This window comes from Cucurbita pepo, chromosome 4 (assembly GCF_057944985.1).
Source record: "Cucurbita pepo subsp. pepo isolate OVF chromosome 4, ASM5794498v1, whole genome shotgun sequence".
NCBI classification, from domain to species: domain Eukaryota; kingdom Viridiplantae; phylum Streptophyta; class Magnoliopsida; order Cucurbitales; family Cucurbitaceae; genus Cucurbita; species Cucurbita pepo.
Window position 1 is genome coordinate 9593983 of NC_141801.1, and position 25007 is coordinate 9618989.

A 25007-nucleotide genomic window follows, 5' to 3' on the forward strand; every position below is an offset into this window, starting at 1 on the left:
ATAAAAAAACTATATATATATATATATATATATATATATATATATATATATATGTAGTGAGATTCTCGGCGGCGGCGCATTTGAATGTGTTGTGAAATGTGGGCACGCGCGTGAAGAGGCGCGTGTAATGTTTGAATAGTACATTGAACCTGGACTTGACCCAGGTCACAGGTGAGTAAAAAAACCCTAATTCGGTATTATTTTCACACCCTAAATAAATATTTATTTAATACTAATTTTTTAAATTTTTAATTGGATTCCTCTCCTTTTATTTATTTATTTCTTTCTTATCATTTCCAATTTTTCAATTTAATTCCAAACAATAATTTAGCATCCTAAAACCATCAAATTTTTATTACTAAAATTATTTTATTATTTTAATTTATATTTTAATTTTTTTTTTTTATAATTTAGTCCATTTACTTTAAAATTTATAACAATTAATTTTTAATAAATCATGAGCTACAAAGTCTAAATCATTAAACTATAAAATTAAATTTTAATAAAATATCTTAGGGTAAGAAATTTTGAGCTATATATATATGTATATACTCAGTAAATAAATAAATTATATTTTTTAAGTATATTAAAACGACGTATTATTAGATTTATTTGGATATTTTTAGTAGAAATTATAATGGAAAATGTAAATTAGTCACTAAAAATTCTTTGAAAATAATATTTTTAATATATATATAGATATAGATATATGAAAAAAAAATCTCACACAAAATTTGTTGCACAAATTCTCTGTGAAAAAATTTCGTAAAGATATGAGAATTGAAATAGGAAGCGAGGACGGGGATGGAGACAAGAGAAGGCTTCTCTGTCCCCATCACACCTCCTAAACCTGTTGCCTCGAAACTCTCTATTTCCATAAAAATATATGAGAAATGAAATTGAAATAGGAGATCCCTTATACCTGCGGGAGAATTCCCATAAAATATATGAGAAATGAAAATTAAAATAGGAGGCAGGGGCCGGGGGCAAGGACAAGGACAATGACAAGGACAAGGACAAGGACGGGGAAGGCTTCTCCATCCTCGTCCCGCCCCTAAACATCTCTAAAACACCATTCCCGAAAAAAAGTTGTAGTAATTCAAAGGTAGAGATGAAAGATTTTGAAGCAAATTCATACATAAATTGCAAGAGTAAATGAAATCAATCACTTGTTGGCCTAACTGATTATATACACACAATAATCACACACTAAGGTCCTCAACCAATCCTTGTTTCTTCCCTTTTACCCTTTTGTTTCTCTCTACAGCTCAATGCTACCCCTCCAAAACAGACACCCTCAAGAGGCCCTTTTACACTCTCCTAATCCTCTGCCTATACCCCCACCCCAACATGTCTGTTCTACTTCTTCTACCATCTAAAACTTCTTCAATCCATTCGAATCCACAAAATCAATAACCTTCCTTCCAATGTTTATCATTCGTTTACCTTCAACGATCCATCTCTCATTAACTTCAAACTCAGACTGTTAAATCTTTCTCGGGAGTACTGTCTCGATGCTTTTCTCCAATCTGTACCCGCCTTCATCATTGCTGCAAACTCCTCGTAGCTTATACGCCCGTCCTGAAAGAAATCAAAATGAAAACATTAAATGTGCACGGGAAGAAGAGCGACAATGTTGTTAGGTTATGGAGTGTGTTGCTTATTTATAACTCAATGGTTATATGTAATACAACTATATATATATATATATATATAGTAGATGACTACATTGGTAAAATGAACTTTGTATATACCCTTAGGGAGTGCTTTGAAAACACATACTTTCTGCCGTATCCACATTGGTTGGAGAGGGAACAAAACATTTTTTATAAGAATGTAGAAACCTCTCCCTAGCAAACACGTTTTAAAATCTTGAAGGGAAGTACGAAAGAGAAAGCCCAAAGAGAACAATATCTGCTAGCGGTGAGCTTGGGCGATTACAAATGGTATCAGAGCCAAACACCGGGTGGTGACGCTGGGTCTCGAAGGGGGGTGGATTTTGAGATCCCACATCGATTGGAGAGGAGAATGAATATAGCGAGGACGCTGGGTCCCAAAGGGGGTGGTGGATTGTGAGATCAAGCGAAGCATTCTTTATAAGGGTGTGGGTGTGGAAACCTCTCCCTAGCAGACGCGTCTTAAAACCGTAAGGGAAAGCTCAAAAAGGACAATAACTGCTAGTGGTAGGCTTGGGTGATTACACTTACATACTTGAAGTCATCAATATAAACCTCTAGCCCTCTCTCCTGTTCTTTGTGTTCATCTAGATCGAGTGTGTGTTGTTGTGCGATCTTAACAAATGGATCTAACAATACCCACGATGGACGGTTTGGAGTTTTCAAGGTCTTGAGTTCAAGCCTCAAGAGAAAACTTAACGTTTCAAAACTCTAGTCATCTCTCAATGTCGGCCTTAGGGTCGGGTCGGGTCAGCAAAGCCCTCTAGAAGAGTAGTGGAGCCTAGATATCTAACATATATAGATATAGATGTGAAATGATAAGTGACAAATGAAGCAAAACATTCTTCTCCATCCTATTGGTATCGATTTTCAATTGTCATTATGATCCTCCAACCTTATAACAAATGCACAGAAACAAAGATAGCAATGATTTGAATGGGGGTGTTTGAACCCTTCAGGTAATTTGGTTAAGGGTAGATCTTGTAAGAAACTAATACTGACCTTGTCCGTGTCCACGTCATGCATGATGGCGTTGATAACCTCCTCGCTGTTAGTCTCATCGCCGTCGTTAAGCGCGTTTCTAAGCTCTTCAATCTCTATGTAGCCACTCTGGTTTCGATCAAAGAATGAAAAAGCTTTGTGCAGGTGTTCGTCATTGGCCATCTTTCTAAGATGCACCGAAACCGCGACGAACTCTCCATAGTTCAATGTTCCATCACCATCAACATCAGCCTGTCAAGAATTTAACACTTTGCTTATTAACAATCATTTTACGTCGAGAAAAGTAAGAAAGTTCGAGCGTAACGTTTAAACTAAGATGATGAGTAAATGTGCAGAGCTCGAGGAGCAATCAGACCCAGATCTGTTGTAATGCTTACAGATTCTACGAGTATCTGAAGATCAGGGTCGGGAATCTGATGGCCAAGCTTTTTTAATCCAACACGAAGCTCCTCGAGATTTATCTTCCCTTTTTTGCCAGTATCCATCGTTTCGAATGCCTCCTTGATTCCAGCCACTTCCTCTACAGATAAATGCTCGGCAATAACCTAATATACAACATAATTCAAATCTTGAGACATCAAGCTTCATGGATATGAAATATTCAGCAAGAAGTTTCAGAACTATTGCGAAGAACTTCGTATTCGAGATATTATTACCCGTAGAGCTCTTTTCTTCAGCTTGTTCATCACGGAAAACTGCTTTAGCCTTGCTTTCACGGTCTCGCCCAATGAAACGTTTGGAGCTTTTTTGGCGTTCTGTAACCATGGATGTTCTGCATATGAACAGAAGGCGAGATCATTTAGTAGTGAAGTACTCAATTGAAAACTCTACACAATCTTTAGTGACAGAATAAAACTAGTACCCAGCACTTCCTGAGCTGTGAGTCTCCTTTTGGGGTCAGGATCAAGCATTTTCCTCACAAGGTCCTTTGCGTTGTCAGATACTATAGGCCAAGGGTCCCTCTTGAAATCAATTACCGAGCGAATGATAGCCTGTGCAACTCCCTGTTCGGTTTCTGCTCACGAAATATGAAGAAAGTCAACCATGATCGGATAGATGGACAAGATTTTTCATATATTGATGTTCTTATGATACGGATCGTGATTGAACGAAAAACATAGGATTTTATTTGCTGGCTTATGTTTTAGTACAACAAACTGTAACAGCCCAAGCCCAAGCCCAAGCCCACCGCTAGCAGATATTGTCCTCTTTGGGATTTCCCTTTCCAGCTTGCCCTCAAGGTTTTTAAAACGCGTCTGTTCGGGAGAGGTTTCTTGTGATGTCCCACATTGGTTGGGGAGGAGAACAAACCATCATTTATAAGGGTGTGGAAACCTTCTCTTAGCATACGCGTTTTAAAGTCTTGGGGGAAAGCCCAAAGAGGACAATATCTCCTAGCGCTGGATCTGGGCGGTTACTAATGGTATCAGAGCCAGACACCGGACGATGTGTCAGCCTTCTCGCTGTTCCCCGAAGGGGGGTAGACACGAGGTAGTGTGCCAGTAAGAACGCTGGGCCCCAAAGGGGGGTGGATTTGGGGGCGGTCCCACATCGATTGGAGGAAGGAAAGATTGCCAGCGAGGACGCTGGGCCACGAAGGGGGGTGCATTGTGATGTCCCACATTGGTTAGGGAGGAGTGGAAACCATCCCCTAGCAGACGTGTTTTAAAGCCTTGAGGGAAAGCCTAAAGAGGACGAGGACAATATCTGCTAGCGGTGGATCTAGGCTGTTACATTTCCACACCCTTATAAAGGATGATTCGTTCTCCTCCCCACTCTCACAATCCACCCCCTTCGAGGCCCAGCGTCCTTGTTAACACACCGCCTCGTGTCCTCCCTCTTCGGGGCTCAACCTCTTCACTGCATCATCGTCCGGTGTCTAGTTCTAATACCATTTGTAACAGTTCAAGCCTACCGCTAGCAAATATTGTCCTCGTTGGACTTTCCCTTACAGGCTTCCCTCAAGGTTTTTAGAACGCGTCTTCTAGGGAGAGGAGGTTTCTACACCCTTATAAAGGATGTTTCGTTCTCCCCCCAACCGACGTGGGATCTCACAATAAACATGAGTAGAATTCAAGCGGTTTTCCAACTTCATCCATCAAGTGAAGAACAAAACAAGGAAAATACACAAGTTATGAGAAACAAACCTGCCCAAAAAGGTGGGACACCACAAAGCAAAATATAGAGAATAACCCCAGCACTCCAAACATCAACCTCTGGACCATAGTTCCTTTTCAGGACCTCCGGAGCCATGTAATACGGACTTCCAACGATTTCATTAAACCGCTCACCTAAGGATTATATAGAGAAAAAAGGTGCATTACATGAAGAAATCATGTATAAGAGACGTTAAAAGCAACCATGCTGAATGGATCTAGTTTATTACCAGGTTTGAAGAACACCGATAACCCGAAATCAATTGCCTTTAATGGAGCTGTTTCCTTCTTGTTTCCAAAAAGGAAGTTCTCTGGCTTGAGATCACGATGCATAACACCATGTTTATGACACATCTGCATAGCAAAACGAATACGACCATATGAGCAATCGTATTACTTCTCAATAAGCTCAACACAAATCGAAACATTGCCACCATCACTAACAAGTTTCAACCAGAAAACGCAGTCAATCGACACAAGGATTTAAAAATCAGCACCAACAACGTCGCTCTAAATACTAGCTATAACTTCTTGGTTAAATTAAAATTTTAGTCACTAACAATCCACTTCGGGGCCCAACGTCCTTACTAACACACCGCCTTGTGTCCACCCCCTTCAAGGCTCCATATCATAATAGATACTATCCTCTTTGGGCTTTCCCTTTCGGGTTTACCCTCAAGGTTCTTAAAACGCGCCTTAGGGAGAGGTTTCCACACCCTTATAAAGAATGCTTCGTTCTCCTCCCCAACCAATGTGGGACCTCACAATGCCTATTGGACAAATATTCGCTACTTCGGCGTGATTTGACAGATAAATAACATAATGAGGTTGACAACTCAATAAGATGAAGTGACGTGATCTGTAAAACGGGTTTCGATACGTTGCTTTAGGAAGAGGGTATCCAACACGTCCTTTTATCTTGTCTGGTTGTCCGTTCTCCACTTTTTTCTACCATCTATTCGACACAATGCTTAATATATTAGCGTTTAGTAAACGACTATAGAATCAAAATTCAAAGTTCACGACGTAAAGTAAAGCTTCTATCGAAGTTCAACGACTAAATGAGTAACTTAAACCTAAGTCACAATCAGATCAAACAGTCAAAAGAAGTTGTCATCAGAAACCATTAAAATTCGAAACAGCTCAAGCTCACCACGACACAAGCTTATCCAACAATAACAACACATAAACAAGAACACTTCACCTGAACAACTTCAACAATGGTTCGCATGACAGCAGCAGCAGCTCTTTCTGTGTAATGCCCCCTTGCAACAATCCTATCAAACAACTCCCCACCTTCACAAAGCTCCATCACAATATGAACAGCCTGTTCATCCTCATAAGTATCTTTCAATGACACAATATTCGGATGCTTAGGCAAATTCTTCATAATCTCAACTTCCCTCCTCACATCCTCAATATCCACAGCCGTTCTAAGCTTCTTCTTCGATATCGATTTACAGGCAAGTTTCTCTCCAGTGGTTATATCAGTACACAAATAAGTTATCCCAAACTCACCTCTTCCAAGCTCACTTCCCAGATCGTATAAAGTAGAAATGTCTCTACCCGTTGGATCTTTCAACACCCAGTTCCCACCGCCATTGCCATTGCTCACTACATGATCAGCTGCAAATGGGTTCGGCTTCTTGTTCTTCCCCTTCTGGTGCTTCCCTGAAGGAGTAGCCGGCGTAGCGCAGCAATTCCCCATGAATCAAATCAGATCCTTAAGCTTTCAAAGCGTCTGATTCTTTCAAGAGATTCTAACAACACCCACTAAAGCAAAAAGGGGAAACAGATCTAAATGTTACAATATAAGAACAGGGCAAGGATTAAGACAGAGAAGAAAGGGGAATCGAGATTTTAGAGAAGAAAAATAAGAACAAACACAAATATCATCCAGAATTATCCAAAAACGATACAGAAAAAGGTAAAAACCCCAAATAACAAGAGATTTCTTAACGTTTGTTTGAAATACAACACAGAGCAAAGAAATCCCAAGAACCTCACCTGAAATCCAAACAAAAATCTCTTCAAAAACCCCCAGAAATCGAAATGGGTCGTTCGGAATCTGATGAAGAACACAAAGGGAAAGGAAGATTGAGAGAGTTCTTCAAAGGGAGAGGTTAAGAAGGGGGGGGAAAAGTTATTCAAAAGTGTGAATGCGCCATAAGATCTCTGAGAGAGAGGTCAAAGCTCATTCTGTATAGACACTTCTCCGCTCTCTCTCTCTCAGTCTCTCTCAATTCCAATTTCTCTCTCCTTGATTCATTGAAGAGAGAAACCTTATTTTTCTTTTTCTTCCTTTCCCAATCAATCGTTGAAATTTTTTTTAATAAAAATTCATTTTTTGGAATTGGGTTTCAAATTTTTTTAAAAATTATAATTATGAACATAGAAAATTTCCCAAACTTTTATTCAATCAGACAAAACAAATGTGTCCCTCCCCAATTGCTGAAACTTCTTCCAAAATTACATGTGAATGACCCAAACATATTGGCTCAAGGTACCAATTGTTTATCACTGCAAAAAAAAAATATATAATCTTTTACATTTATAGCCTTTCATTCGAGTAAACTAGAGATGTGTTCCGTTTACCTACCCGAATCAAATCCGTTCATGAAGAAATGAGGACGGAGTGGTCCATTTTTTTTTGTTCGGGTTATATCCTATTAAAGTTATTGTTCTTGCCTACTCACTTTTAGCTTATAATATTGTTTCCTCGCTCACGTTTTCTAAGATATTTTTCAAACGTGACCTAAGACTTTAGCATATGTCGATATTGTCCATGAAGCGTTCGCTGGATTAGAACAATTGTTGTTCCACTGCTACAAGAATGTGATTGTAACAAGTGGTTTTAATGGAGAATGAAGAACGAGGGGGTAGTTGGGAGGAATTCTTTCACGCTAGCTAAACAGGGCGAAAGACGAGGATTATATTTCCCATCTCCGACCCTACTAAATCCATATTTTTTCTCGGGAACTTGATTACCGTAAATTCTCATGAAGAATCTCCGCTCTAATGCTCGTGTGAGTTGAAACCAAATAAAAGTGGTGGCTGAACACCAAACAATTGTTCAACACTTGTACAGTTGGTTGGTCTTTTTGGACTTTTCCATTCCAAATTTTCAACCTTTATCTGCAAACTAAAATGTGAATTTCTTTTGCAACTACTTTTTTTGACTTTTTGACTTTTTTTTTTTTTTTTTTTTTTTTTACCAATTTTTTATTTTCTTTTTATAAAATTTATATTAAAAAAATGTTGATGATACTTATTACTACTTTTTTCAGTATAACGTGGAGTACGAGAATTTGAATATCGTAACTCGAGGAAAGGAATATTACTGGTAAAGGATTTTACTTTGCAGTAATTCTTAAGATATTACCAGATAAATTGTTTGAATCGATGTAAAAATTTGTTAAAGTCGGGTATTTAAGAATTTAAAAAGGATTAAGTTAGAAAATTTGTACCGAGTGAAAGTGATAAAGGTGGTCGTTGTATTCATCAACTAGGTCAAATAAATGATTTTTGTTTCTTAACCAACCAAATCTCTTATTGAAAAATGGGGAGGATTTTAGTTGACCGAAGACCGAGCAAATGGTCGTTGAACAAAGTCTGACATCAGAGTAAAGGGCACATCCGAATGAGAGCAATCCCGAGAATAGGATGACTAAAAAAGGTTAAAAGAATTAAAAGTTACTGTCTATACCAATATTGTGCACTTAACCTTTTCAGTGACTCAACCATAAGAACTTCATAGTTAAGCGTATGTCGAAATGGAATATCGAGACCATTGGGTGTCAAGTTTAGATTTTGAATCCTGGGTATGGATCGTCACGAACTCTCGAAAGTTTGGTGATGAAATTACAATTCAATTATTTTTTTGTTAAGTGTGACGCCCGAGTAAAAGAGAATTGTATATGAATGAACCGAGACTATATTTGAATGAGACCGATCCTAAAGATTAGATGACTGAGAAAGACTTGAAAGAATTGAAGTTACTACTCGTAACAACAACATTGGATGATCGGTAAATTTAGTTAAATTACTCTTAATTATCAAACTAATATATAATATACTTTTACTATGAAAATATATTTTATTTTATTAATTTTAAAATATAATTTTTTAAAAATTCAATAATCCCGAAACTAGGGTTACAACTCAAACCAACCCGACCTGATTTTTAAAGAGATAAAATAATATTTAACGTCTATAACCGATGTTAGTGATGTGTTGTGACTTATAAATGTTTGATATTTGAACTTCGCGGTTATGTATAATTTTTTTAAATAATTAAAAAAACGAACCACTCGACAATTCAATCCAACCCAACCCAGAAATAGATAGTCGGGTTGGGTTGAGCGGTGACTTCTATTTACATTGTTCAAGTCATCAACTAAGATCAACCCGACTCGAAAAAAATAAATTTCAACCCAACCTGTCTACGCTCCCTTCAATATTTTTATAACAAGTGTCATTTTTTTCTAATATTTTTATCAAATAATTTAAATTAAACTAAATAACTTGCCATTTAAATCATATAAATTTTTAGATAAACTTAAGATATTAAATATAAATATAAAACAATTACAAAAAAAAAAAAAAAAAAAAAAAAAAGTCTTTGTCGGTGGCGCTACTTCGATGGATTATGGATAAAAATTGTTCACCGAAGTCTCTAAAATAATAAAACGGAATCCTTCAAAGATTATTAAGTTGTAATGAGATTTGTCTTTGCTCGTGTCTCCACTTATACTCACCTGAAAAATAAGCTCGAAAAATGACGGGTCAATTGCAGGAGGAGAGTTCCGTATTAGGTCGGAGTATTGGTACCTCTAGGGCCGACAACTCTCGACTCCTAAGGATAAATTAATAAATGTCATTCGAATGAGTGTTAAGTCCAACCTAACTGTTCGGTTTGTCATTTAAAAAAAAAACTCTTATCTTTGTTCGATTTATTTATTTCAATTCTTATATTTTATAAAAATAAAATGTTAGTTTGTAAAATATTTATTTATTTATTCTTAAACGCTACTCAATTTAAATATATAATATATTTTAAATACCCGACTCAACAGGAATAAGTTCATAACTCAATCCAATTTTTAGGAATTGAATTGGGTTGATTGAATTTTTTCGAATCATCGAATTTATAATTTATTAAATAATAAAAAAATAAAAAAAAGGAAAAAAGGGTATGAAATATAATAAAAGGAGATGCAGGTGGGGCAGGATGCTGAAATGGCAGAAATTGATTGGGTATGATGAAGAGAGGCCAATGCTTCTGCGTTTATGTTGGTGGTGAGAAAAGAGGGTGAAAGTGAAGAAATGGTTTCGTAAATTTTGTTTCCTTCTGTTTTTTTTCTTTTATTGACTTCACCAAAACGTTTCCCAATTTTTCTTCGCAACCAAACGCACTCACAGCGGCGAAGAACCCACGGGAACGCCTAATTTTTCCCCTTTTTCTTTTTGAATCGAATCGGGCTGTGAGATGAGGAAAACAGGAGGAACCGACAAGAAGAGGGTCAGAAGGCAATCAACTGCTGTTCAAAATGCTGCCAAAGATCCCAATTCCGATACTCCTCCTAGGGTTTGCCTTCGTTTTCCTTCTTACGTCTTCATTTTGCTCTCTAATTTTGTTTTCTGATCTGGGTTTTTGTTGCCTTAAAGAGGGAACCAATGATCGCTTCTGTATGATTCTTTGTTTGATGGCGCATCCTTGCCCCAAATGCGACTTTCTTTGATGTGATTTTGGACATGTTTTGTGAATTGTTCTATTGGGTTCTTGTATTTTTGTGCTTTTGTGAGAAATGATTGGTGGATGTTAAGTTTGTGTTATTTGTCATTTGTGATTTTGAGTTCCTTAATGCTGAAATGTGTGGCGTGTGGCTGGAGGAACGATCGACTCTGGCACCCATTTGTGAGAACGTGCTTGCGAATATTCATTGTGGTTTCTTGTTCAAGAAAGAGAAAAGGAGTGATTGATTTGCATGCATTACAAAAGGGTTTCTGTAGCTTTGTAGTGTAGGCAAGAAGGGCAACTAGAAGTTGAAATTGTAAAAGTAAAAGAGTCTTGGCCTCAATTCATCAGATTTGCTTTCACCTAGACGATGAATTGTTATTTGATTTGATAGCGCTGATGCCATTAGACGCCATTATTTCTTTGCAATGAATATTCTTAGCTTCTTTAGATCGACGAGAAACATCTTGAATGACAGTGTGATGGTTATCAAGAAGAGTGAGAAGGTGATTGTGAGATTCGGTGTTAGTTGGGGAGGAGAACGAAACATTCTATATAAGGGTGTGGAAACCTCTCATTAGCTGATGAGTTTTAAAACTGTGAGGCTGATGGTGATAAGTAACAGGCCAAAGCGGACAATATCTACTAGTGGTGGACTTGAAAATGGTATTAGAGCTGGACACCGGACGATGTGTCAGCGAGGAGGCTGAGCCTCAAAAGGGGGGTGGACACGAGGTAGTGTGCCAGGAAGGATGTTGGATCTTGAAGGGGGTGGATTGGAGAAGGGAACGAGTGCCAGCGAGGATGCTGGGTCCCGAAGGGGGTGGATTGTGAGATACCACGTCAGTTGGGGAGGAGAACGAAACATTCTTTTTAAGGGGGTGGAAACCTCTCATTAGCCTACGCGTTTTAGAACCGTGAGGCTGACGGCGATAGGTAACGCCGTTGGTGGTTTTGCTTACTTTTCTATTCGGTTACAATTTATGAAATAAATGCAGCTGTTCTTTTGTTATTGTAGGTAGCTTTGTGTTTGTATGCTCACCAGTTTCTTTTTTTCGTTTTTTTAAATTACGACTTCAAATTTGTTTATTTCATTTTGGTTTTCTTGGCGATCACGAACTATATGTACTTTTAATCTTCAGAAACAAGCTGCAAAGAAGGACGTATTTCAGTTGTTTGCTGAGAAGGTGAGAGACCACAAGGATTTAGAATCAAGGTGGGCCGTTTTACAAGAGACGCGTGTCGAGTATTTCAGAGGCAAGGATTTTGTTAGTTTTTTGAGAAATCATCCAGAGGTGAAGGAAATTCTTGATTCAGATAAGAATTTGGAAACTGAAGATATTGGCAATGCATTGCTAAGTAAGAATCTCTTAGTTCGATGCGATCGTGTGGTGAAAACTGTTCGTCCTGGGAAGAGAAAATTGTCTACATGGCCAGCGCATTTGGAGATATTTCCGGTGTGTCTTTTATGCATTACGTCTTTCTTTTAAAGTTGGAGACTTCCAATATACTCGAATTGTGAACACATTTGTACCGAACATATTTTCGGACCATCTTCCGAGGTTTTGAACGTGCAACTTACTCTTGCAGGATCAGGTGTTCTCTGAACAGGATGCCTTTTTTGCTTGGACATTTGTTAAGCGGCGGCCATTTTGGCAGACACTTCTTTCATTTTGTTGGCCTGTGTTGACTCTTGCAATATGCTTGTTTCCTGTATATCCTCATCAGTGCAAGCTTTTGATACTCTACTCGTGCGCCGGGGTTCTGCTTCTTATACTCTCGCTTCTTTTATGTAGGTCATACAGCACTTTTCATTGGTTTACTTTTGTATCCTGCTTCATTTGCATTCATTTACTATAAATCATTTTGGGAGTGCAGCATGAGGTATCATGGTAGGATGATTTCACAATGTTCTTAGATGTTTCATGCTTATTGTTCGATTTACCTATTTTTTATGTTATCATACTTTGAGTATTCGAGTCGTTCCTACGTAGCTTGAGCCTGAGCAATTCGATATCTTGGATTGAGCAAGTTGTTGGAACTGCTTTAGCCTTTACTACAAGTGCCTATGTTGCATTTTATGGGCAGGATTCTTTCTTCCAGGTCCATTGTTACATGTTTTCATTTAATTTTGCAGTGAGGGGAGCAGTATTTGGCATTTTGTATATTCTTGTGGGCAAGCGCATGTGGTTTTTCCCCAATATTCTCGCCGAGGAAGCAACTTTGCGAGAATTGTTCCGTTTTTGGCCAAGTAAAGATGAAGAAGAGAAACCGAAATGGACAACCAGACTTTTCTATGCACTGGTGGCTGTACTGATCATACTACTGATGAGGCATCACGCTCCCGATGAGGCTGCCCGAGCAAGGTTAGTGCCATATCTTTCTAAACTTTGATACCACTAAAGATACTGAGTAAACTTTGCTTTAGCCTTTACTACCAGTGTATGGTTTTGTATAGTCGTATGATGGTAACGATGTTATGAGGCCCTCTCGAACGTGGAAGATCGAAGAAACACATGACTCGAGCATCTGCTCCATTTCATTTCCCATTTTATGAAATATAAATATATGAACAGCAAATACTTTGTGTTTGGTCATGAACTTCGTTTACGCTTGCAGATATCAGAAGCGTGTATCGAATATCATTGATGATGTTCTCGAATGGTCTCCAAGACTTGCTCTTTCTGGGATGATGGAGAAGCAGCAAACAGTGGTCAATGCCACAAATCCGAACCCCGACGTGGCGGAGAACCAAACAGGTGATAGTACAGGTCCAGATGCTGTCCCCGACCAACCTGAGGCTGAAATTATCGACAACGTAGAGCATTCTGATCATTATAATCAGGATGGCGATCATACACATCAATAGGTTTGTTCAATCTTTTGTGGAAGAGAACCATGATAAATGTGTTCCTATATGAGCTTTGTTTTAATTTTGATTGTTTAAACACAGTTGGGTTTTGTTACTTATATCCTTTTTTAGGAGTCACAGAAGTTGGTTTATAACCAAACTAAAGTGAGCTTTTCTACTGAATTCTTCCTGATTTATACCACAAGTCATCTGTGACATGTACATGTAAACTTTTCTTTAAAACGCTTCTAGTCAATCATCTCTACTTTTTTTGTGGCAAATCCGATTTTCGTTGTAGATTTCTCGTTCCTCGCCGAGTCTACAGTTCCCTTTTGACTCACAGGGGATAGTATAATGGCTATCAAAGTAAGCATATCTCATCGCAAGATAAGTTTCGATTTTGTCACACGTAAAAAGTACAAATTTTCTTTAAAAAAAACGTTCAGAAATCTAAAAGTCTATCCAGAGTAAGCTTGAATCACAATATATATCCATCCTAAGCCTTATGATTCATTTAGTTTCACTCTATGCACTTAAGTCATCATAAACTCTGTACAATGGAAAAGCAAAAAGAAAAAGAGAGAATGGAATGAAGAAATCCATAGACTTCAAAGAATACTCTGAAGCCATGAGACCCTGCAAGTTGGATATCATTCCACATTCTCTGAGAACAGAACAAAGCCAAGAATGATTTGCCGCCTAGCGCGCTTGCCAGGGATGCAGTACTTACTTCTACAGCCAAGTGATCGAGCCCCATCACGGATTTTGATCGTCGTCGAGGTGGCTGGTGCAGGTTGCTACTCAGAGGCCATGTTCGTCAAGGAGCTTCCATTCTGCTGTTTAGAACCGTCATTTAGATGGCGACCATTCTCATTTACTTCATCAGAATGCATCTCCTTTCCATCAGCTTCGTTTTTCTTGGTGAAACGCCCTCCACTACCCCTTGTCCTTCTTATGGCATGCTGGTGTCTAGACTCATGAAGATATGGCTGTTGAATAAGAAAAGTGAGCAGCATAGCCAAAAATTGAATTCTTGTGTATATTCTAAGCTGAGTTCGAGTTCGAGTGAGTATCTATAACAATTACGTGGTTGTAACATGCTTAACCATAAGCGTTTGGTATAAATAACTCCTTTGTATCTATAGTTATTAACTAGCTAACTTCTGAGTAGATTGATTGAACTAGTTTAGATAGCAGACAGAACCACAGCAGAACTATTTCATGGCAGTTCAGTGTTATAAGATATTGAACATGGTCCATTACGGTACAACCTAAATCTATATCCCAGGTGTGCTAACCATCAATATTGTGTATTCAGGGCATATAAATCTTGATTTGATGAGTTGTTTAAAAGATTGATCATTATCAAAAAGATACGAAATCCACCTTTCTGGCTTTTATCAACTTCTTCTCAGCCTCGGCTTTTGCTCGCGCTTGCCTTCTCCTCAAAATTCCTTGGTACTGCTTCGCATTCACCAATACGGGGTCTTGTGCTATCTCAATGGGCAATGGCATTCTAGCATGTGGCATTCCGACCATAGGATAGCCCTGTATATGAGAAATATCTGAAGTTACTACCTAGCATTGAGATTTTTGTCATTAAAGTCTTGTACAATGAAAATGTCAGCCCTCTGTGTATTCTGAAGCTATATTGGACACAATAAATTATCACATATAATCAATTTTCTTCTAGGGTTATACAAAAGAAAAACCTTCATTAAAAAATTAAAAGATTGAAGAAGAACAGTGTTAAAATCCCTGCAGACAAACTACACTGTGAGTAACAAGATTTTACGAGAAAATGTAAATTGAGAAGCATTGTTCTTCGAGCCATTCACGATGGGAGAGTATTACGTGTAAAAATACAGGTCCTAATTCAAATCATCAGCATTAACCACTCAACAGTGAGCATAATATTTCATGAACTGTCCACGAAATCGACCCCAGAACCAGAAGTAAAAGCAAAATTTAAACAGATGTATGACAACAAACCAATTGAGTTTGGCAGGTTTGAATGCACAAACACAATTTTTCATGGAGATGGAGCATGATCCTTTTTGAAACCGCCCAAGACCACCGCTAGCAAATATTGTCCTCTTTAGATTTGCCCTTTCGAAATTTCCCTCAAGGTCTTAACGCGTCTACAAGGAAGAGGTTTCCACACCCTTATAAGAAATTTTTCGTTCTCCTCTTCAACCAATGTGGGATCTTACAATCCACTCTCAGGGGTCCAGCGTCCTCATTGGTACATCGCCTGAAGTTTGGCTCTGATACAATTTGTAATAGTCAAACCCATTGCTAGCAAATATTGTTCTTTTTGGGCTTGCCTTTTCGGGATTTCCCTTAAGATTTTAAAATGCGTCTACTCAGAAGAGGTTTCTACACCCTTATAAGGAATGTTTCCTTCTCCTCTCCAACCAATGTGGGAACTCACACTTATGTTCTCGAATTGAAGTTCCATCTCTTAAGAGGGTCAAAAGCCCTGTTCTGTGTCCTTTGGATTTTAATTTCAACAGCTATGGCAGATGAGCACAGCCAAGTAATGAAAAAGAAGCTAAAACAGTGAAACCACTCACTCGTTTGTACGAAATTTGAGTTAATAACATACCAAGGGCTGATGGCCATAAAAAGCCATCATTCCTCCATAAGATGGATCCTGATATGGATTTGACGCACATGCCTGCAATAGTACCACAAAAGCGCGGGAAATTCTTCAGTCATGTAATTATAAAATATAACTTGACCAATTTTTTAATGGAATCTTTAATTTTGGGACTAAAAGCTCGAAAATTGTTAGAACAGCATAAAGCATTTTCTAAGATTGGACAGCAATGGAACATACAATAGAGTGGCCTACAAGTTCGAGTTGTGTCGACTGCATCAGACATTCACCATGCATTACTGGAAAAGTAGATGAAACATGCTGCATCTTCTGAGCAGCCTGTCTGTAATTTCCAGCTGAAATTAGAAGATGCAATTGTTATAAGGGCATATTTGGTGGTTGTTTTGAAAAAAAAACACACAACGGCCACTCTCTTGCTGTATTTATTTCTTCTTAAAATAGTTTCAAAAAATGATCCAGACAGAGTGAACTTTTGAGTCCTAAAGCAAGCCTCCAATTTCATAATAACACCTCTAAAGAAGATAAGATTCAATATTGTCAGGCACAAAACAGAAAAGCTAAAAGACTGTTCAGTACTTTAATGGTTAAGGAGTAATGATGTACCAGAATGTGGAGATCCAGTAGCTTGAACTTCTTTGGAAACATCTTCTTCATCATTGACGTCATTATTAGACACCGACTGGCCATCGTTTGACTCTGAACCACCATTAGCGAATTCAAGAGAAGTTGAACTGGAAGCATTTCCCCCTACCATAGGTAGCGGAATAGGATTGTATCCAATACCACGCCACCAGGGTTCGTAATAGATACTCGTGGATGGAGTACCGTTTGGATCAGATTCAAACTGATTATTGGTTTCGGATTTCGACTGCATGCCTTCAAACCCTTTGAAAAACAAAAGAGCCTCGAGTTCTTAATAACCAGAGTGAATTTTTTTTGATAACCAATAATTCAAGAAAGCATCCTTTCCTATTTCCAGTTAGAATTTAAGTATTATTCCTTATCAATTGTAATCTAATCTCATCACAACAGGAAGTTGAAAGCTAACACAGGTAGTTAGGGAGCTCCTAGACTCGTTCAATCTCTTTCTTTAGGAAAAATTCCTCTTGTCCCTCCAAGTTCACAAGGGCAAGGAGTAAAAAGTAACTGCAGGAGGCATAAAAGAACATTTCAAACGACGTTCTTCATGATTCAATCCTGTATTGTTACATGTTTCCAATACCTTTGGACAAAAACATAAAGAAAAAATGCTTTTCATGATTCAGTCCAGTGAAATCACATCTTTTCAGTACCTTTTGACCAAACTGTGTTCAACATCCCTTTTGTTTTATGCAATATGTGACTCAGTTTAGTTTTCCTGGACGGCTACACTCTCCCATATGTGACTCAGTTGAAATATAGGGATTAATGTTCCAAAAATTGATTTAATGATGTAGGGCACCAAGTTGAAGCAACAAAAAGGCATAAAAAGAATACAAAAATGCAGTCAACAAAATACAATCAACCATATCATATCGAAATCTAACTAGGATTTGCTCCAAATGCATTTGGTCCCACCAACAAAAGCAAATCAAACAAAGCTAAACTCAAAACTATCCCAAGTTCAAACTCGAATTAATCGACAAAACCAATAAGACTAACGCAGATCCCGTATTCACAATCAGCTGAACCAAATGAACCAACAAGTAAAACCTGAAAGTTGCATACCCAAACAGTTCGTTTCCAACATCCTAATCTCCTCCTAAGATCCAACAAAACATAGAACCAGTTCATACAAACTTGGTACAAATTAAATTTAACATAACAAAGTAGAACAAATCTCAGGTAATTACACTTAAGTACTGATCCCCTTTCATATAGCGTCTAGGTTTCTTTAAAAAAAAGTAGTAACTAAGCACATAACAACTATTTTCCACGCACTAAATTCCCATCAACAGCAAATCAAAATTCGTAAGCTAAACTCTCAATTATTCAACCATCCGATGCAAAAGTGACCTAGGAAGAATCAAGAAACATAAATTTTCAGTTCCTTTATTCATCATCATCTTCAAAATGCTTTATCCAGTTTCAAAGCTGTTACAAAATCTGACACATGATTACCACACAGAAAAAGAATACCCAAAAGAAAAACAGGAATTCTCATCGATAACACATCAATCATCGCCTCCAATTCCCCCAACAATCGCAGAATCAAACCAAATCCCAAAACAATCGATCACCCACAAACCCAAAACCCAAAAGAAGATTTAAAGCCCTAAAACAGTGAATTGCGCGAATACCCTAGAAATCAAAAACCAGATAAACAGCCATAGAAATCCAAAAGAAAAATTGCTTACCGATGGGAATTGGAGCAACGTCGAAAATGGAGAAAACAGGAAAATCAAATAGGATCGAAGAGAAAATAGAGAGAATTGTCTGTAATAAATCGAAAAAACAGAGAGTAGAAATTAATCCCTTAAGAAGGTGAATTCAAAAACTCTATGAATTTCCAAAAATGAAAAAATTTCAGCAGCTCAGCCTAAGACTCTGTTTCGACTTTGAAGGTATTTAAATCGCAAAGCTATGGATATGATAATATCACCCACTGTGGGACCTACCAAACCTCTTTCGCCCCTCTCCCTCTGACACGTGGATGCATCCCCTACTCTCCTCCTTTTATTTATTTACTTATTATTATTTTTTTGTACCAGCGGAATCTTTCATTTTTTATAAAAAAAAATATATTTTTTTTTAATTATTTTTATTCAATCTATTTAATTTTATGTATTATATATAAAATTTAAAATTTTGAAAACTATTCGATATAAAATTTAAAATTTTATGATTTTTAGAAATTATTTTAAAATAATTTAAATTTTTATATCTAATGGGTTATATGTAAATTAAACCATAAAATATTAATATAACAAAATTTAGATTTAATTAAATTTAACAGCATTTTTTTTTATCGTAACTAAAATTTTATTATTAAATGTACTCATTTATTTTTTAAATTTCAAAATATTTATTATTATTGATATAATTTATTGAGATTAATTAATTATAAATCCCTTATTAAAATTTAAAATTTAACAAAATTGAAAATTTGCCCAATTATGAGGCTAAAATTATTGTTTTTTTTAATTAAAACTTATATTAGGATATTATTTAATAAGACATTTTAGTTAATTAAAAATATGAATTATTTAAAAGTTGAGAGGGATTAACTCGAAATAAATAAATAAATAAATAGAGCGTTGTGATGGGTGATGGTAATTGTATCAATCCCAGAGAGAGATTGGAACCCACGTCATGCGGTGTTGACTAAACAAATTCTTCCAATACGTGGCACAATAACGTGGACCACTTCACCAAAGAACTGAACAACACCACTAGCCACGTGTCCTTTACTTTATAATAATTTCCATTTTTTTTATTTATTATTTAATCATTTCTTTAGTACTCAAATTTTTTAATGTTTATTATTATTTCAACGTTGATTTAAATTAAAAAAAAAAAAAAAAAAAAAAAAAAAAAAAAAAGCTCTATGTGGGGTCTAGAGTTATGTATTTCTGGTCGACCTAGCTCGACGATGAAAGCAACTGACCCCAACCGTGATTAGAAGAGCAGTGAGTGCAAAATTTAGCGTGAGTCATGGTCTTAAATGTTGGATGAAAGTCTCACACGGCTAAGTTAGTGAATGATCATAAATTTATAATAAAATAATACTATCTCCATTCGTATGAGATCTTTTGGGGAAGCTTAAAGCAAAGTCATGAGACTTTATGCTCGCAGTGGACAATATCATACTATTGTGGAGAGTCGTATTCAACCAACATGGTATCAGAGTCATGCCCTTAAACTTAGCCATGTCAATAGAATCCTCAAATATCGAACAAAAGTATTGTGAGCCTCGAAGCCTTTAAGGCATAGTAAAAAAATGACTAAGACTTTAAAAGAAAAGGAGTTGAGCCTCGATTAAGGGGAGATGTATTTTGTTCGAGGATGAAATGAAAGTCCTGTATCGGCTAATTTAGGGAATGATCATGGGTTTATTATCGAGAAAAAGTGCATGTTTATTTTTTGGAATTTTATTAAAATTTATTTTCAAACTTTTTTTTTAATAATAAATAAAACAAAAAGCTACTAACTAAACAATCTTATCCTTTTAATGGAATTGACAAGCAAATTGGCGGTAGCAAGTTTTAAAATTAAAGTTATCTTTATAATTTATCTTTTTTTAAAAAATAGATTATTTCAATAAATATGAAGTAAATCATTAATAAATTATTTAAAATATTATCATAGAGTATATATAATATATATATTATATGAGTTTTTTTTTTTTTTTTTTTTTATTTAAATACTATATTACAAACCTAAGATAAAAACTCGAGCCTTGTTAGAAATATTTTAACCACTGAGTTATATTTGGTGAGTAGCGATGTATGTACGAGCCTTCCCGAGCATAAAATTCAACCTATTTTATAGAATAAAGTAAACGAGGACGAAGAAATAAGACAGGTAGGACACGAAAACGATCCTAAATTAATATGGAGTTGCTTTGGATCCTACCTTTGCTTCTTTTAATACAAAACTTTTTAACCACCGCCACTATCTCACCACCTCACACCTCCCCTCCTTTCCCACCCACAAAATTAATTTAAAAAATCCATTTTTTAAATTAAAATATAAAAAAAATAAAATAAAATATTTTTTTGATTTTTAAATTTATTTGGATTGAGTTATATTATAATTAATTTTAAAATATACCTTTATTAGTAATTTTTTAAAATATATATTAAAATATATTAAAATATTTTAAATTTAAATAAATGACTTAAATAATTCAAACTATCCCAACCCAAAAAATGTGATACAGTCCAGTGAGTTTATTATTTAATAAAAGTTGTCTGAGTTTGAATATTTACAATCCGAACAACCAGTTAGATTTAAAAACTGTCTAAACTCGACCCAACTCAATTGTTTATCTCATATGTTCACCAGTGATACGACTATTAACCACAGCGTTTTAATCTCGTCCCAAAACCAAATGCTTGGAGGGCAACCTAGGATTCTATGACGGTTATATATATATATATATTTAATTAATTTAAAGGAGAAAAAAATCCATACCCTAAATATAATTAAAGAACAAATTAAACCCATCATGTCACAAATTTTCCTCATTCCAAAGTTGTATATAAAAGGCGAAGGGTATTTGTCGTAAAATGTGGGTCAAATAATTTTAAAACGTTTCAATTTAGACCCTCCCGTTCAATTACATTTCACCATTCTATTTTACAATTCCGTGAAAACCCGTCAACTCTACATCATTTTTTTTTTACTAATTTTGAAACCCGACCGCTAAAATGTCAATCAAAATAGAAAACATACCTACCCACTTTCACGTGGATATAAAACATACCATGTGTTCGATGAAGCCAACGGATGTCGATGGATGTTGATTTTGAAAATTTACCTGCCCTAATAACGGTTCGGTTTCTCTCGTATATACAGTAGTTTAAAAGTGTCGTTTGTATTGTGGTGGTCTCTTCGGTATTTGATATAGTGAAATTTGACCAAAATTTAAACATATTATACCGTTCATAACGAGAAAATACGCACGTAATTGAATCAAACCTTATCGGTTCGAGAGAATTTATTTTCTTAGAGATTCCGAAAAAAAAAGAAATGAAAAATGAATGATTGAGAAGCCGCACGAGTAGTTTCATAGGATTCTCTGTCACACTCACAAATGCCCAAAACCCTAAATCCAAAAAGTAAACCCACACACACCCTCTCTGCTCCTCTTGTCCCCTTTGTTCTTCTTTTTCAACCCTAATTCATGTCTTTTTCCCATTACCTTTCTACGTTTTAAAAAATGTTTCGGCCACAACACTTGTTCGGTTGTGGACTATTCAAAACCGTGTTTGTTTGAAATTATATATTAACGATCAACATCATCAAATTTGACTTTAGTGGTTATTGTGACACGAGACCCAGAAAAAAAAAAAGGAACTACTGATTTAGAATATACTATCATAAACTCAGATCTACCGCTAGCATATATTATTCTTATTGTGACATGAGACCCAGAAAAAAAAAAAAAGAATTACTGATTTAGAATATACTGATCATAAACCCAGATCCACCGCTAGCTTATTGTGACACGAGACCCAGAAAAAAAAAAAAAAAAAAAAACGATCATAAACCCAGATCCACCGCCCGCAGATATTGTCCTCTTTGGGCTTTCCCTTGGCCTCAAGGCTTTAAAATTTCGTCTGCTACGGGAAGGTTTCCACACCCTTGGGTGTTTTGTTCTCCTCCCCACCCAACGTGGGACATCATAATCCACCCCCTTTGGGGCCCAGTGTCCTTACTGGCACACTGCCTTGTGTCTACCCCCCTTCGAGAAACACGGAAAATGTCCCCCTTCGAGAAACAAGGAAAAGGCTGGGCCCAACGTCCTTACTGGCACACCGCCTCGTGTCTACCCCCCTTCGGGAAACAGCAAAAAGGCTGGCACATTGTCCGGTGTTTGGCTCTGATACCATTTGTAAAGACCCAGATCCACCGCTAGCAGATATTGTCCTCTTTCAGCTTTTCCTTTCAGGCTTCCTCTCAAGGCTTTAAAACGCCTCTGCTAGGGGAAGGTTTTCACATCCTTACAAATTGTGTTTTGTTCTCCTCTCCCAACCAATGTGGGACATCACATCATCATTCTACATCAGTTTTAATACTTTACGAGTTTCAAGTTCGTCAACTAGTTATAACTTGTACACTCGACTTACAAATTAGAAGTTCAAATCTCTAACTCGAGTACTCATGGATATTTTATAGGTACCCACGAAAGTTTAAATTGATAGCAACATATCACTTTCAAAAATAGGGTTTAAGAAACCTTTTTTTGGATGTCATTTACGTACTTCAGCTTCGTGAAGCATCAAGAACACGACCACACAAAATGGGTTTTAATTCTACTCTCGTGCTTCTTTTCTCAACAATTTAATTCCTTATACGTAAACAAATGCAACAATCGAGTCAAAAACTTTAAGAATCTTATCATAATTACAACACTTAAACGGATTGTGATTAAGCTATCTCGCTCGACGATAGAATATACCGAAAAAGCCAAAATCTTTGGCACTTTACTTTCCTCAAGTTGACTAATTATTCAAAAGCTGATATTACAAACACAAACCCAAAACCAAAACCACACAATTACACACCACTCATGAATAAAAGTTAGAATTATTACATTAAATTATCCCAAAAAATAAACATCGTTCATAGCTAATGTTCGATAATCTCGATCTACGACCCCGATTAGGGGTGATAAGTAAAGTACTAAAGTGATTACAGGAACCACTGACACAAAGATTTTCAGTCCTATGCTCGCCGTGGGCATCGGAATGGTATAATTAATAAATTTTTAAAAAAAAAGACGTTTACTTCTAAGATTCTATCAACATTTCCCCTGTTTTTGGGGTATGAAAATCTGAAGCTAATTTGATTGTGAGAAGAAGAAGAACAGCTCTATATCAGGTGAAGCAAAGAAGGCAATTGGAGAATGTTTTTGCAAAGAACAATTTGAAATGGGCCTCTGTTTTTTTGGAGCTGGTGGGCAAATTTGAATCTCTGGGATCTTAAATCTATCAGCTTTTGGAGTGCTACAGTGTTCAAAATCAGAGCTTGAAGCTTGTTCATCAATGGCAGCCATGGCAGAGGAGCTTGAAGCTGCTGCTTCTTCAATTTCTTCTCTTATTTCACTACTCATTATGATTCTTCTTCTTCTTCTTCTTCTTCCGCCATTGTTGGTGCTGTTCTTGAGCTTCTTCTTCGTCTTCTTCAATGGAGGTGTTGGGTTTGTTCCTCTTCTTGTTCTTCCTCCTTTGGAAGCCATGGATTTACAGAGCTTCTGGGATTTCTTGCTCTGTTTCTTCTCAAAATGCTTCCTTTTTGTGAGGTTCGTCAAGAACAGAAGGTTATGGAGAAACCCTTTTGAGGAAATTGAGAGATTTTGATGGGAAGAAAGACGCCATTGAAGGACTCTGGTTTGAGCTTGAGTTGCAGGTTTTGAGGTCTATGGAGATGGAGAAGAAGAAGAAGAAGAGAGAGTTTATAAGTGGAGGGATTTGTTATATAGTGAAGGGAGGGAAAACAGAGCACATCTTTGCTTTATGTCATATTTTCAAATGTGTTATCATACTTTTTTTTCTTTTTTTAATAATTAATTTTATAAAAGATAATACCCTGTGTTCTTGATAGTGATGTTCATTTAACCGTACGGACCTACGGCGCTAGTTCTGAATGTTAGACGAACACGACTCTCCACAATTGTATGATATTGTCCACTTTGAGCATAAGCTCTCACGACTTTGCTCTGTGCTCCTCCAAAAGGCCTCATTCCAATTCATCATCCAACACCTCCCCTTAATCGAGGTCCGACTCCTATTTCTTTCGAAGTCTTGCCTTCGAGGAGCTCGACTCATTTTCTTTTGGAGTCTTTTGTTCGACATTTGAAGATTTACCAATCTATTGACAAGACTAAGTTTAAGTGATGGGTCTGATACGATGTTAGGTGGTATGATATTGTCCAGAGAATAAGCTCTCATAACTTCGCTTTGGGCTTCCCAAAATGCCTCATTCCAATTCATCATCCAACACTGAACGAAGTGAAAGTTACTCATTTAAATGAAAAATAAAAGAGGGAGCAAAGAGATTTTTCATTATTAGCTAAACGGGGACGGAACTAGGGATGAAGACTATATTTCCTGTCCTAACCCCGCTCACTTTTTATAGATTAGAGATGTCAACGAGCGCAGGGGCGAGGACGAGAGAGTCTTCCCTGTTCCCTTCTCGGTCTCCACCTCCTATTGCAATTTCCATTATCGTAAAATTTTTCATTTATTTTTTTACGGCGGATTTCCCATAAAAAATTCACGAAAATTGAATTCTCCACTAATTTATCGTGTATATA

The 25007-nt window shown here is 36.7% G+C and overlaps 3 protein-coding genes across 5 annotated transcripts; 1 reads left to right on the plus strand and 2 right to left on the minus strand.

Annotated features, from left to right (window-relative positions):
• Positions 1-1119: 1119 nt before the first annotated feature.
• LOC111793000 (calcium-dependent protein kinase 8) lies at positions 1120-7113 on the minus strand. The gene is made up of 9 exons (XM_023674657.2): positions 6842-7113; positions 6039-6607; positions 5065-5188; positions 4826-4969; positions 3541-3693; positions 3335-3450; positions 3056-3223; positions 2679-2909; positions 1120-1581 (listed from the first exon to the last, which is right to left on the minus strand). The coding sequence occupies exons 2-9, from the start codon at positions 6540-6542 to the stop codon at positions 1435-1437; spliced, it is 1587 nt and encodes a 528-aa protein (XP_023530425.1). The 5' UTR covers positions 6543-6607; positions 6842-7113; the 3' UTR covers positions 1120-1434.
• Positions 7114-10117: 3004 nt separating this feature from the next.
• LOC111793001 (uncharacterized) lies at positions 10118-13678 on the plus strand. The gene is made up of 5 exons (XM_023674658.2): positions 10118-10421; positions 11714-12028; positions 12162-12363; positions 12709-12937; positions 13191-13678. The coding sequence occupies exons 1-5, from the start codon at positions 10323-10325 to the stop codon at positions 13438-13440; spliced, it is 1095 nt and encodes a 364-aa protein (XP_023530426.2). The 5' UTR covers positions 10118-10322; the 3' UTR covers positions 13441-13678.
• Positions 13679-13777: 99 nt separating this feature from the next.
• LOC111793002 (nuclear transcription factor Y subunit A-1) lies at positions 13778-18569 on the minus strand. 3 transcript variants are annotated; one of them, XM_023674661.2, is made up of 6 exons: positions 18382-18569; positions 16649-16930; positions 16280-16380; positions 16031-16102; positions 14809-14970; positions 13778-14411 (listed from the first exon to the last, which is right to left on the minus strand). In XM_023674661.2, exons 2-6 carry the CDS (start codon positions 16917-16919, stop codon positions 14220-14222), a joined length of 798 nt encoding a protein of 265 aa, XP_023530429.2. In that variant the 5' UTR covers positions 16920-16930; positions 18382-18569; the 3' UTR covers positions 13778-14219. The 3 variants fall into 3 exon arrangements, with proteins under 3 accessions (XP_023530429.2, XP_023530428.2, XP_086979449.1); XM_023674660.2 differs by having other exon boundaries at positions 16265-16380; positions 18382-18568; XM_087123323.1 differs by lacking the exon at positions 16031-16102.
• Between the last annotated feature and the right edge of the window lie 6438 nt (positions 18570-25007).